General features: G+C 41.0%; 1 protein-coding gene across 1 annotated transcript in view; it reads right to left on the bottom strand.

Annotated features, from left to right (window-relative positions):
* The window catches only part of myom2a (myomesin 2a), a 50030-nt gene that overhangs the window by 11568 nt on the left and 23771 nt on the right, over nt 1-14691 (bottom strand). The window contains exons 14-24 of the mRNA XM_030064524.1: nt 14562-14689; nt 13066-13249; nt 12479-12496; nt 10478-10652; nt 8593-8714; nt 7018-7205; nt 6683-6809; nt 4870-5048; nt 3917-4031; nt 1015-1174; nt 92-198 (exon numbers count right to left, since the gene is read on the bottom strand). Coding sequence (XP_029920384.1) covers nt 92-198; nt 1015-1174; nt 3917-4031; nt 4870-5048; nt 6683-6809; nt 7018-7205; nt 8593-8714; nt 10478-10652; nt 12479-12496; nt 13066-13249; nt 14562-14689 — 1503 coding nt within the window. The remainder of the gene's footprint in view (nt 1-91; nt 199-1014; nt 1175-3916; nt 4032-4869; nt 5049-6682; nt 6810-7017; nt 7206-8592; nt 8715-10477; nt 10653-12478; nt 12497-13065; nt 13250-14561; nt 14690-14691) is intronic.

Below are 14691 nucleotides of genomic sequence, written 5' to 3'. Positions count from 1 at the left end.
CTTTAGTAAATGACTGCACCAGTGACACCTGACATGTAAAGTAGCTCCTCTCCTGATTCGGGTTATTTCCGACATTTTGGCCATAACCCACCGTCCTCTGTCAGGGTGTAGCTGGAGGAGACTCCGTCGGTGTCGGTCACCACCACCGAGTATTTGCCCAGGTCGTCTTTATCTGGGTTGGTGAAAGTCAGCCGGGAGCTGGGAAAGACACAAAACCCATCAGGATTAAAATTCAAATTAAACAGTTTTGGTTTGGTCACTTACTCCAGTTGGAGTTGCTCCGCGGCAAAATTTCAAAACTTGTTTCAAAACTTGTTTCCACGACTTGGTCAGATTTTATTGATGCTGCATAAAATTAAAAATCCTCTCCCAGCTGTGTGAAATGCACAGCTCAGACTCTCCTTTGCTTTAATTTAAACAGAACTTTATCCAAGTCATTTTTTCAAAATTGCTCCTGTCATTTTTATTTTAGCTTTTCAAAAGCTGATACATTTATTATCACTATTGAAATTTTCATGATTTTTTTTTTTTTTTCAAAGGTCAAAATGTTTTCAGTCTGGAAAAAAAATCGAATTCTATAAGTCTGCTAGGATTTTCATAACCGTGGCACCTAAACATAAAGACAGATAAAGTGAAACAGTTAACAGATTTCTCGTCTGAGGCTTCGGTTAAACATTTGCATAGTTTTCAGGTCAAGCAGCGAAAGCCTGACAAAGCCTGGAGGTGAAACACGCCGTCTGCTCCGCTGTGCTTACAGGATTTTTCTTCTTCTTTCTTTCTTTCTTTCTTTCTTTTTAAAAAGCAAAGCGTCTGAAAGTAACGAAACGGGCCTGAGGGCTCTCGGTGCAGCACAACAGTTTCTCCTTTGTCAGGGTGATCACGCCTCATAGGAGCTGAGCAGCCGAGCGTCACGGCCTCGGCTCTGTGGTGTGTGTGTGTGTGTGTGTGTGTGTGTGTGTGTGTGTGTGTGTGTGTGTGTGTGTGTGTGTGTGCTGAGGACGAGCCGGCGCTTACGTTCTGCCCTTGGCGCTGGCGGAGACTCTGGGACAGTCGCCGATGGGTTTGTAGTTTTTCGACCAAACGAACTTGGAGGTCTCGGAGATCTCGCAGGCCTCCAGGGACAGGAAGACGTCTCCGGTCTCCTCGTCCACGCCGCACACGATCTCCTTAGTGCCTGCGAGCACGGGAAAAACACGGAAAGGTTACAGTTACCGCAGGCTGGTTGACATCCTGGAAGACAAATACCTGACGACTCATTTTTTCTGTCATTTTGGTGTGATTGTGAATGTCTTGCAAGACGTAAGACGCTCGTCGTTCACTCTCCTCTGTGAAAACTGACTGGCTGAGCGGCCAAGGAGCTCAGTGTGTGATACGTTTGAGAAATAAACCAGTCATCTGTGTTTTTGGTAACACTTTACAATAAGAGTACAACAATTAACGTTAGTTAACGTTAGTTAATGCTGTTAACTGTAAAGAACTGATTTCAAGATATTGCTGTTGGTTTATAAAGCACTAAATGGTTTAGGGCCAAAACACATCTCTGATCTGCTGCTAAATTATGAACCATCCAGACCTCTTAGGTCGTCTGGGACAGGTCTGCTTTCTGCCCCCAGAGTCAAAACTAAACATGGAGAAGCAGCGTTTAGTTTTTATGCTCCACATGTCTGGAACAAACTCCCAGAAAACTGTAGATCTGCTGCGACTCTCAGTTCTTTTAAATCACAGCTGAAGACTTTTCTGTTTGCCGCTGCTTTCCATTAAACCACATTAAGGGTTAATATTTTACACTGCACTGTAACTTTTAACTTCCTGTTCTATCTTATTCTCCTTTTAGCTTCTTTTTTATTAATTGTTTTTATGTATGTTTTCTTGTGTTGCTTTTATATTGTTTTAATGCCTTTATGCGCTATGTAAAGCACTTTGAATTGCCTTGTCGCTGAAATGTGCTATAGCCTACAAATAAACTTGCCTTGCCTTGCCTTGCCTAATGGTTAATTAACTGTTAGTTAATGATTATTATGGCATTTACTAATGTTAATAATATCTACAATAACCCTTAAATAACAAATAAATTAATACCTTAGCATGAACAGCATTAGTAAATGATTCTTAGACACATTAGTTAACGGTTAGTTAACTGTTACTTAATGTTTCTTACCTGTTACTTAATGTTTATTACCTGTTACTTCATGTTTCTTACCTGTTACTTCATGTTTATTACAGCATTAACTAACATTAATTGTTGTACTCTTATTGTTAAGTGTTACCTGTATTTTTGGTGGTATTGTAGTCTGTGCATTATGTGCATTATGTATAAATATGTGCATTAATCTGAAGCACAAATCCATTCTGATCAAACCAGGTTGGCACCATTGGGATTTTAGGGGGTTGTCCTTTTCCATAACCCCCCCCCCCCCCCCCCCCCCCCCCCCCCACCCCACCCTTATATACTGAAACCCCAAAGGCTCATGGCAAGTTCTTTTTTTTTGAGTTACCTTGCAAATAATTTTTGCATTCCCTCGCTATATTTTGCGTTCTCCTGCAATACTTTACTTTTTCCGTTTCGTTCCCTCTGAGCTGTTTGTCTATTTCCTCTCTTGATCTGAAAATGCGTTTAAATACAGGGTGTCCATAAAGCCTCTTTACAATTTAACAAATTTATTACAAAAGCAAATGAATAGACAAATCTGTGGAAATTATTACAAAATGAGGAGTAGATATTGAAGTTTTTTTTTTTGTTTGTTTGTTTTTTGCCTCATTTAATATATGGGCACCATCAGTTGCATGAAGCTGCAGCAGAGCCTCGTCAATGGCGGCAACGGCAGCAGTGATCTTTTCCTTCAGGTCCAATGTGATTAAAAACTTTGATAACCACTGAGCACATAGAACAAATCTGGTTAAATTATCTCATCAGTTGCTTTTGTAATCGATTTTTTAAATTGTAAAGAGACTTTGTGGGCACCCTGTACTTTCACTGATCACATAGCCGCGCCTGTTGACCAGTGGTCTTATATCAGCAGAATTAACGGCCAGTTTAAAGTCAAATTTAATGAGCTGATCCATACTGGGACGCTGCACCGCTGCACTGGGAGCAGCTGAGTGGAAACAGACATGCGGCTCAGAGGAACGGACGCAGAAAAGTACTGGAATATTGTGAGGTAACACATAAAAAAAACAAAAAAAAAAAAAAAAAAAACTCGCCATGACCCTTTGGGGGCTCCATACTTACACCTCACAGTTCTTATGGGAATCATGTTTTTCCCTCCCAAACGTCTCAAACTATCAGACATAACCGCACACTACAGGTGTGGTTATGTGTGGTGTGTTCAAATGTTCTTTTTATTGTGAAGCACTTTGAGCTGCAATTCTTGTATGAAAGGTGCTATACAAATTAAGTTTTATTATTATTATAATTATTACGTCACTCCAGCTGTTATTAAAGGTGTGGTTTTGTCAGGTGAGGACTCCAAAGCAGAGAGAAGGTTTTTGAAGATTGTAAATGTCATGTTAGAGCTCCTCAGTGTCCAAAACAACCAAAACATTGAATGAATCATGTTTATTTTATGTTTATCCGCCTGTCCCTGTTAAATGAGATTAAATTCAACATTGAAATGGGTCAAACTGACTCCAAAGACAATAGGACGGTTAATGTAGCCCACATGCACCCACATGCTACATGTGTGTGTGTGTGTTTATTAGCAGACTGGAAGTGTGTGTAAATCCTGTAAGCCGTAATAACACATGAGCCCAAACACCGACCGTCCTGAAAGATAAAACCACCAGAGAACATGAACATCATGGTTCACGCAGCGCAGCACGTCTCCCCTGTGGTCCTGTGGGCTGAAGGGGGCGGTGCAGCTCTGCTGACAGGTGATGTGTCACCTTGACAACGCACTGAAACACCAGCTGATGTTACCTGGCAGAGCGCGGGCGCACACCGGCTCCGACAGCTCCGACGCTCGGCCCACGCCGGCGCCGTTGACGGCGCGAACTCTGAACACGTAGGACTCGCCTTCCTCCAGACCGCTCACCTGCAGACCGAGAGCACAGCGTCACACACACGACGTCTGCACACACCGTCTGCACACAGGCCGTCTGCACACACACACACAGGCCGTCTGCACACACCGTCTGCACACACACACCATCTGCACACAGCGTCACACACACGACGTCTGCACACACCGTCTGCACACACACACCATCTGCACACAGCGTCACACACACGACGTCTGCACACACCGTCTGCACACACACACGCTGTATGCACACACACACACACACGCCGTCTGCACACACACGCCGCCTGCACACACACGCCGCCTGCACACACACGCCGCCTGCACACAGCGTCACACACAGGCCGTCTGCACACAGCGTCACACACAGGCCGTCTGCACACACACACGCGCCGTCTGCACACACACACGCGCCGTCTGCACACACACACACGCGCCGTCTGCACACACACACGCGCCGTCTGCACACACACACGCGCCGTCTGCACACACACACGCGCCGTCTGCACACACCTTTACACACAGGCCGTCTGCACACACACACACAGACCGTCTGCACACACACACACAGGCCGTCTGCACACACACACACAGGCCGTCTACACACATCATCACACAGCCTTAGTTATTACAGACGCAGCTTTCACACACATTACGTGTATATTTTCCTAATTTCACTGCTTTCAAAGCCTCTTAATGCTCAAGATGGTGATTCATTTTTTTTTAAATGCCCTAAGAATCAGCTGATTTGAATCTGAATCTGCCTCAGAGCCCATATGTACACACTGGGTTAGGGTTAGGATTAGGGTTAGGATTAGGATTAGGGTCAGGGTCAGGGTCTGGGCCTCACCTGCAGGTAACGGTGGTTAACGGCTTCCTCCGTCAGGGAGACAAACTCGGTGGAGCCTTTCTTCGCCATGTCCACGAGGTATCCGGAGACGGGACTCGCCCCGGTGTAGACCGGAGCTTTCCACAGCAGGACCAGGGTGTGACTCCTGACCTCGCTGAAGCCCAGGTCGTAGGCCGGACCTGGACGACAAAACACACACGAGGGTGACGACAAGGAGAGCATCTGAGGAGGAAGGTCTACAGGAGGTCTGAGGTTTGGCTGCATATCAAGGTTTATGATGACGTGTGCTCTGTAACTCTTAAACTGCTTTTACAAGAGCCTTTAAAATATCAACCTGCATAACCTGGATAAAAAAATGGATGTCCAGCTAAAATCAAAGTTCTTCTCACAGTTCCTGGAAAATCAGTAGCTTGGAAATTGGATGTTTTCTTTGATTCACAGAATATTTTTGCTCTGATGATGGACTAAACTGCAGCCCATTTTGAATCAGAAGAGCCGTTTATTCTCTTCTGTTATCTAGGACTTTTATTGACCTTTAAGTCTTTAAGACACAGCTCATGATAACCTGAGATTGACATGGAAAGTAAATTCAGATTTTACACCGTCGAGTTGAGTGAGTTAATCAAAGCAGAGGCCCTACAGAGCGTGGTGCAGGGGCATTTACCATGTCTCCAAGTCCATTTTTGCTATTTTAATGGCAGAACAAACAGTGGTTGGGCCAGGTGCAGGGTTCAAAAGTCTCTTCATTAATCATGGGTGTGATTTGGGTGTAACATGCACAAAGTGAAAGTGCACGTGCAGATCATCTACGGCCACCATGACTGTCTTGATAATGAGCTTCAGATAACAGAGAAACCTGCAGCACTGACTTCAGAGCTGCTGTTTGTTGGGGTGCAACGACACTCGGAAGTGACTTTACTGTTTCCACAAGGGGGCGCTGGACGGGGAAATGACAACCGAGCCGCTTGGAAACTAGAAAAGACACTTGGCGTCACGTTTGGCACCACTTTGTGCCGCGTGTGAGACGAGCCCTAAAGTCTCTGTTCTAAATTCATCTTGTTCATCTTGTTCCTTTCATCCTGACGTTGTTTATTCATAATCTCCACACTGCAATCTCACTGATGGTATGTACAGGTATATTTATGTATGTATATATGCAGGGGCGCTGTATATGGGGGAAAAGTTAGGACAATTCCAAGGGCCCTTGCCTGACAGGGGCCCCAAAAAATAGATAAAATCTAATAAAATTATTAAATAAAATTATTAAACCATCATCAAGTAAATATATATATATATATATATATTTTTTTTTTTCATGGGGCCCAAAATTCCTGCCGGCGCCCCTGTATATATGTATATGTGTATACATACAGTATGTATACAGTATATATTCTTATTTTATTTTTTATTTAATACATCTTGTGTTTTTTTTTTTATATACAGAAATTACAGATGAGCAAATTATTTTCTGTCTGATTAGAATGAAATGGACATTATGATGAAATAGAGATTAGGGGGTAGGATTAAATAAGTTTTACTTCTTCCTACTCCTTTTCGAGCATGTTAATGATAAGAGATGCATTTTATTTTCTTTTTCTTTATTTTACTTTACTTTTGGACCTTTGTTTTCTTTTTTACCTTTATTTAGTACTGGTTATTATTATTTTGTTTGTTTTACTGCTGTTATGTTCGAAATAAAGATCTCAATCAATCAATCAATCAATCAGTCACTTGTTTGCTGCTGCAGAAAACAGAAAACCAGAACGCCACAGTTCATTTTAAAGGACGTGAGAAGCAGCGAAACGTCTGCTACCTGGCTCCGCCATCGTCCAGGCTTCACATTTCATCGGGTGGCTGGGAGCGGAGGGCACGCCGACGCCGGCCATGTTGGCGGCCTGGACCTTGAACTCATAGAAAATTCCCGCCGTCAGATTATCAACCTGAAATCAGAGAGAAAGTAGATCCGGATTATTCAAACAGGGGCAGAAAACAAGTCAAAATGATGGCATCAAAACTGACTTAACAAAACACAATAAGAAAATTATTAAACCGCTCAGCTGCTGGTCGACTCCACCGGGAAGAAACCAGCAGTGTGTTTTTTTTTTTTTTTTTTTTTTTTTTTTTTTTTTGGTCGTCCGTCACACTTACAGTGCAGATCCTCTCCTTGATGCCCGACAGGTTCACCTCCTTCCAGTCCAGCGTGTCGGCGTCGCGCTTGTCGATGTAGTAATTGTTGATCTTGGAGCCGCCGCAGTGTTTGGGGCTCTTCCAGGCCAGAGTCATGGACGAGCCGTCACAGCTCAGCATGGTGATGCCGAACGGTGCGCTGGGCGTCGCTGAATCACAGGGTTTCACGTTTATTAGGGATTCAAGGATTCAAGGAACTTTATTGTCATACCAGCTCACATTTACATGCTAGTGGCACGAAATTAGCACTCAGGTCCCGGTATAAGCCTAAATAAATAAATAAAGCAGGGTAAGAAAAGAAGTGTAAATATAGAATATAAGTATATATAGAATATAGAATATAAGTATAAACAGTATATATAAACAATATGTGTGAATATAAACAGTATGTATAACTATAAACAGTATATATAAATAAATATAAACAGCGTATGTAAATATAAATATAAATAGTATATATATATATAATAAATATAAATAAACAGCCTATGTATATAAGTAGTATATGTATAATAAATATAAAATATATATATAAACAATAAATAATAAATATAAAAATATAAAAATATAAAGAAAAATATAAACAGCCTATATAAATATAAACGGTATATATATATATATATATATATATATATATATATATACATACATATAATATAAACAATGTATATGAATATAAAATGGACCAAGCCACAGAACCTGACGCCCGGTACTGGGATTCAGGAGCTGCAGACTATTATTAATAAATTAGATCAATTATCAACTAAATACTATCAATTAACTTTGCATTTTAGGGCACTTAACTGACACCCTTACTTGTAAACTTACTGCACATTAGCATTTTATGCATTTAACCCCTTATTTACACCAAATCATAAGCAATTGTGCTAGAAAGTTCATTTTACGACATTTTAAGACATTTAAGTTCAATAGTGCCCTGTAATAATAAGAAAGCACATAAATTCAGTTTTGTTTTTTGAATTAAAGTTTGCATGTTAGTTAAAAATTGTGCCAAAACCTACGAGTATCACTTGAGAAAACACTGTAGAGAATAAGCATGGCTGAGTAATTGTGGTTTCACCTGTCAGCAGTGTTTTGCAACACAGGTGTTGTGCAATCTACCACAGCAGTGCTCCTCGTGCACAGTGACCCTGATAAAACTGTGACTGAAAAGCACAATGCAGCGTGGAGGTGGGGGGAGTGGGAGCGGGGCAGAAGTGTGCCGAGGGATTCTCATTCGAGGGGAAATTGAAAATGAGATTTACTGTCATTAACGTGGCAGTTTGATACATACCGTAATCCACCCACCCGCCTAGGCAGAACACAGATCATTAAAACAAAGACACATTGTGTTTGTGATACTGCAGTAATCGTGTGAAATCACCTCTTTAACACGTTTTAAATTCACACCTGACATCTTCTATTGTTTAGCTAGTTGGCTTGTATTCAATACTACTTGTAAGTGCTTTACAGGTCATGTTTCGTAACGTTGCTTACAAACAGGGTTTATTGTCAGCGTCATGAGGAGCAGCTTACCGAGGGCCGGCTCCACGGCGATGGGAGACGACTCCTGAGACTCGTCGCTGAGGCCGTACACGTTCACGGCCTGGACTCTGAACACGTACGTCTCTCCTGGGATCAGGCCGTGCACCACAAACCTGCAAACGCGCAGAAACAGTCACATCATAACCGCTGACCGCTGGTCACCATCGCTTCATGCACCGTCACTGCATGAAGGAACCGTCATCCATCTACTACTGCATCAATCCATCTGACTACTGCATGAGTTATCTAGCTACTGAATAGATAGATAGATAGATAGATCTTTATTGTCATTGCACAATCATATACGGTATAATAATGCAACGAAATTAGGGCTCAGTACTTTCGGTGCAGGGGAGAGTAGAAAGCATCACAGAAGAATCAACAGCACCTTGTTTATGTACATAACACAGCCCCCTCTCCAGGCTATTATTTTATTTTATTTTATTTTATTTTATTTTATTTTATTTTATTTTATTTATTTTTTAATTTATTTTTTAATTTGACTTGATATAATTAATCTATTTCATTTTATTTTATTTTATTTTTTAATTTATTTTAATTTGACTTGATATAATTAATCTATTTTATTTTATTTTATTTTAACTCGATTTAATTTAATTTAATTTTTATTTAACTGATTAAAAAATCATTTTATATTATTTTAATTTTTAATGTTGTGTTTTGCCTAATTTGTCAGGATGACTAAACAATGACTTTTGTCTAGTGTGTAGTGCACAGGCTGTTGTTTCAGGCTCAGGCTATTTTTCTGTAGGCTACAAATATGGTGTGCATTTCTAATCTCTAATTTGGACTGAGTGTATTTATTGTATTGTGTGTAATTACTATACTGAAGAGAGAAAGAGAACAAGAAAAAGGAAAGGAAGTAAGTAAGTAAGTATGTACCTGCCTATCTATCTGATTTCCCTTTAAATTACACATTCCTGATGCTGTTATCCAGATTTACGTAGTCATCTGAAAGACCTTGTTTTTGTGTGTGTGTGTGTGTGTGTGTTTTAATTATGTCCAATCTTTGGTGCTAAGACGATGGTCCCTCATAGCCCTGGACAAAAAAATTAAAGCTTCTTTGCTCCTGTCACAGTCGTGCATATGGAAATGGAAGGTAAATCTCATTATTTTGGACAGTTGCTGAGAAAATTGAGATTGCACCAAGGTTATTACAGGTAACTAAAACTTAACTAAAACTATAGCTGTGGAAAAAAAAGTTACAGATAACTGAAATAACGATTAAAAACTAGACTTTAGGGAAAAAAATAAAACCACCTGAAACAATCTTAGTTTCAAGAAAATACTTAGAAGAGCTATAATACAGAAGGAAGTTGTTGTAGATTGACACTATTTATTTTTTTTTTTGTCAGTTAATTGTATTCTGTTATGAGTAATAGATGTTTATTGTATTATGCTTATTTGATTTCAATTTAGTAATTACTATATGGATATATGTTCTATTTTTGTTTACTTCTGTATGTATTTTATGTCTGTTATATTTTGTTTATCATTCTTTGTTATTTAGGATGATAGTTGTTGTTTTCTTTTCCTTTGATATATGTGTGACTGTATATGTTACATGTTCTTTAATTTGTTTTTGTTTTTTTTTTATTAGGTTTTGCTTGTAAATCTTTTAATTGTATTGTATTTTTTATTTGACCCCAGGAAGAATAGTCACTACTGAGGCAGTGACTAATGGGGATCAACAATAAACAATAAACAATAAACAATCTTGTGCACTTACAAAACTAACTAAAACCTCTGGAACACTGATAGTTTTTGGGGGAAAATGGTTTTACATTGTAAGTGACTGACTCGCACACGACATGAGAAAGCAGTGTGTGTCTCTGAAACACACTCAGAGGCGTACCGGGTGTGTTTGAAGGGCTTGTGGTTGCAGGGGAACCACTGCTTGGAGCCCGCCGCGCGGCCGTCGATGTAGTAGCCCATGAGGTTCTGGGTGTGTTTGGGAGGATCCCACTGCACAAACACAGACGACTTGGTGTTCCTGGTGGCCATCACCTGGCCGGGGGCGGAGGGCACACCTGTTTCACAACCAGAACCAGAACCACAAACACTTGAGTGATCCCGGAGGGGAAACTGGGTCCGCTGCAGGTCCTCAAACTCTCAAGAGAAGAATATAAGCTGTTGGGGAAAACCTTGTATCTCCAGTTTTCAGTTTTAGCTTAATTTGAGTATTTCCATCCTCCGCTATGGGTCCAGAAAGTTCTGAAGCCCTTGTGGTTATGAAACCTTTAAGAAACAAATTATATAAACTGTAAAATGTGCAGTTGTCAACCAAGTCAACCAAGACTGTTTTCCTTAGTTTCTGAAAAGTTGATATTATGGAGATACAAGGTTTTGGTTGGACAGTAGCGATAAGTGAAATTACAAGAAACAGAAAAAGAAATAGGAAATAAATTTTTAAAAATGTGCATTAGATTTTTTTTAAAGTATGTGAATAATGTGTAACATGTAAAATATCAACTATAACTAAAATATCAAAATATCAATATGTAAAATGTCAACATGTAAAATATGGACGATCCAACCTTTAAGGTGCAGACAATTCCCTCAGAAAACATCTTTTGTTTTCTTTATGTGTTCTGTCTGTCATTTTATATCAACTTTATGACACTTTTACATCTATTTAGAAGCAGCATACATCTTATTTTGGGGTAAAACTCTTCATTTGCAGCACATCCAGTGACAATTTAAAGCAGCAAGTATGCAGATTATAGCCTAATTTAAAAAAAAAAAAAAAAAAATTACAAGGAAAGAGGCCACTTTGCTCCAGAGCTGAGTAAACACTAAACTTCAAATAATTTTCAGTGTTTGTGTCGTTAAAGTGCACAGAGGACCAGAGTGCTGGAGTTTATTTATCACACCAGGATGACTGAGACAGAGTCAGAGGAGCTGTCAATCACAGCAGCGGTTCTCAAATGGAGGTATGCACGCCCCTAGGGGTACGCTGGAGTACTGCAGGGGGCATGTGAGATTTTTTAAAACTGTTGATTTACAAATATCAGTCATGCATAATTTCTAAAATGATAAGCCTATGCTTTAAGTTCTATAAAACAAACAAACAAACAAACAAACTGTGAATGTCAGTTTGATAAATCACATGTTCTCTTCAGTTTTCACATGTGATTGGCAGCTCAGGCTCCTGCGTGTCGTTGTATCGCCATGGTGACGTAAAACGTGACACTGCCATGCTTTCCTCTGGTGGATCAGCGGGTGTACTACACGCAGCGTCACAGGACTGTTCACTAACCCGACTAAAGAAACAAGTCAACCTTATGGCACCCGCACAGCAAACCCCACCCATCTGCTTCTCCACGAGAGGTAAAACAAATGCTCAGAGTTTCTAGATACTGTGAAGTCTGTTCTGTGCACTGCTGAAAGAAAAACATTCAAGATCACGTCCTTGTTGTGTTTTCAGTGAAACATGACGAAACAAATCGAATCTGTGCAGACTGGAGGTGCAGGTGATCAAACGTGGATAATATTGTGCGTGTAAATCAGCCTTAGCATTTGTTTTAAACTGCTAAGAGCACCAGGGGGGTGGAGTTTACCTGCATAAGCACAATTTTGATCAGTTTCTGTGCCGTCAATCATAGAAAACTATGTCAAATTTAATTTTAAAGACTCCAAACTTTGTTCCGCCTCACCCCTCTGGTGCTGCACACAGGATAAAACAGACACCAAATTATTATTTTAAAAAATACTCCTTTGCACTCGTCTGCTCTGACCATCACTCGTGGTTTAGGTGCGACAAACACACAGAGAGGAAGAGGAAGGTGTGTCATTACAGGAGTGTGACAGTCAGAGTCTGTGAGAAACCACTCAGGTGTGTTTTTACGGTACGTACCGACCGGACGCTCGATGCCTGAAACACACAGGTACACGTTCTCATCTCAACAAAAGGCGAAATTGAGAATTAAATATCAGTTTGGACGTGTGTTTACAGCGTATCTGAATACGTTTGCATTAAGTCTGTTTGCTCATACTTCCTCACACTTGTGTATATTTCTGTGTGTGCAAATGTATATCCATGTTTCTGTGAGTATATTTGGGTTAGACCAATATACTTTGTCAATACACTGGAACAATACCAAGCTTTTCTTAAATATCAAGTATTGATCTGTCATGGCCGTCCACCAAGACTAAGGCATTTTATTTTCTGTATTTTTTTTTAATTTCTCATTTTTTTGCACTAATGTTCCTTACAAATGCATTCTTAATGACACCAATTCTGATGAACAGCTGATGAAATTTTTCAGTCATAAAAAAAGATCAAAATGTGAATTTACATGTGAGTTGCAGCTTTTGTGATACGAAAATGTCGGAATCAGCCTTCACAAACTAATTTGGGGAAAATCGTCATGTGCATGTGTATTTGTGTTTTCATGTGTGTGTGTGTGTGTGTGTGTGTGTGCGGTAAACCCCGGCCCTTACCCTGTTCATCCACCTTCTGGATGGGCTCAGTGGGCTCCGAGGCCTCGCTGGAGCCGTACATGTTGACCGAAAACACTCGGAACTGGTACTTTTTCCCCTCTTCCAAATCAAAAACCGGGTAACGGGGCGAGTGCAGTTTGACTGCCGTGTTGATCTTCTGCCACGCTCCAGTGCCCGCTAAGCACTGTGGGAGAGTCGGAGGGAGGAGGGGGGGCAAGGGGAAAAGGCACAGCCACATCCTCATCATAACGCAAAAACACACAGAGGGGCTTCCAATCTACAGTCCATGTGTTGATGCAGAGTTGGGGCTCAAAGCTATTTCGATCTGTCAAATTGAACCCTAACTTTAACTCTAACCTGTGCCAACTATTGATAATATAAATATGCATAACATCAAAATGCTAATTTGAGGCGCTAAATTTGAATTTCAGATTAAAAAGTGTGTGCACACCACAGCCTGGGTGTGGCCACGGGTGAGTTAAAGGGAAACTGCGATTCTCAGGTGCCAGACCTGCAGCTACCAACCAGCTTTAGCTCTTCACTCATCATCTACTCATTTCTTATATAGGATTTTATTCTCAGTAGCTGCATTTACATGGACCCTAATATTCCACTAATAATCAGAATAACAACCCGGTCAGAGAAAAAAATGACAGAATGAAGGAAGGAATTATCAATCGGGTTGAACAGGATGGTGTAAATCTTTGATAATCCGTTCAGCAAGAAAATATTAAAAACTCTTAATCTGCTGGTTTCTCTCTGGTTGGAATAAAGCTGCTATTTCTGCTCAGTTTGCCCCACGTGGGGGAACATCAGGTGACGGGACGAGTTTCCAGGAGGGCCAGAAACACAGCAGCACCAACACACAGCTGGTCTGTGGCTGATACAACTGTTTCTGTTGTAAAGATTAAATCTGTAAAGGCTTGTTGAGCAGCTCCGTGGCTGAAAGGCTGGAAACCACGAGTCGTTCAGACGAGTTGTTAGAAAAGACGAACGAAGCCGGAATCCAGTGAACCATCGAGCAAATCAAAAAGCTGCTGGAGGAGTTTGAAGGCTTCCTGTTACAAGAATAAAAGTCCAAACTGGCCAGCCAGGTTTCATTTTTACAGTCTGATGGACGACCTGATGGGGGCGCCACCTTAGCCTGGATTATATTTATATTTCCAGCAGATTAGACGCTTCCCAGCAGGTGGAGCCTCTGTACACAGTTCTGTTCTGATTAAAAGCTTTCTTTTTACAGCAAAGCTTTTATCACTTTATTCAGCCTCCGTGTTAAACAGTGAAGCTGGAATCTCTAATCAGAACGATTTTAATCCGGCTGAAGAGATTCTGTCCATGTAACTGCAGCTCGTCAGTCGAGAAAGCAAACCTAAACCTTCCTCTGTGGTTAAACGTTGAGCCCCAACAATGCCTGCATGGTGTGCCAAAGTTCCTCTAATATTACAAAGGCACAGAAAGCAAATTTACTGTCCGGGCGACGGGGAGGCGACACACACCTTCTCGATGACGTACCACAGCGGAGCCCGGCCGCGAGGGCTGGGCGGCTTCCAGCTCAGCACCACGTACGATTTGAAAATCTCGGACGCGTGAACGCCGGTGGGCTCCCCCGGGATCGTTACGTAGCCT

This window comes from Myripristis murdjan, chromosome 1 (assembly GCF_902150065.1).
Source record: "Myripristis murdjan chromosome 1, fMyrMur1.1, whole genome shotgun sequence".
In the NCBI taxonomy this organism is placed as follows: Eukaryota; Metazoa; Chordata; class Actinopteri; order Holocentriformes; family Holocentridae; genus Myripristis; species Myripristis murdjan.
Note: the sequence above shows the minus strand (reverse complement) of the source record. Positions and strands in the feature narration are given on the sequence as shown.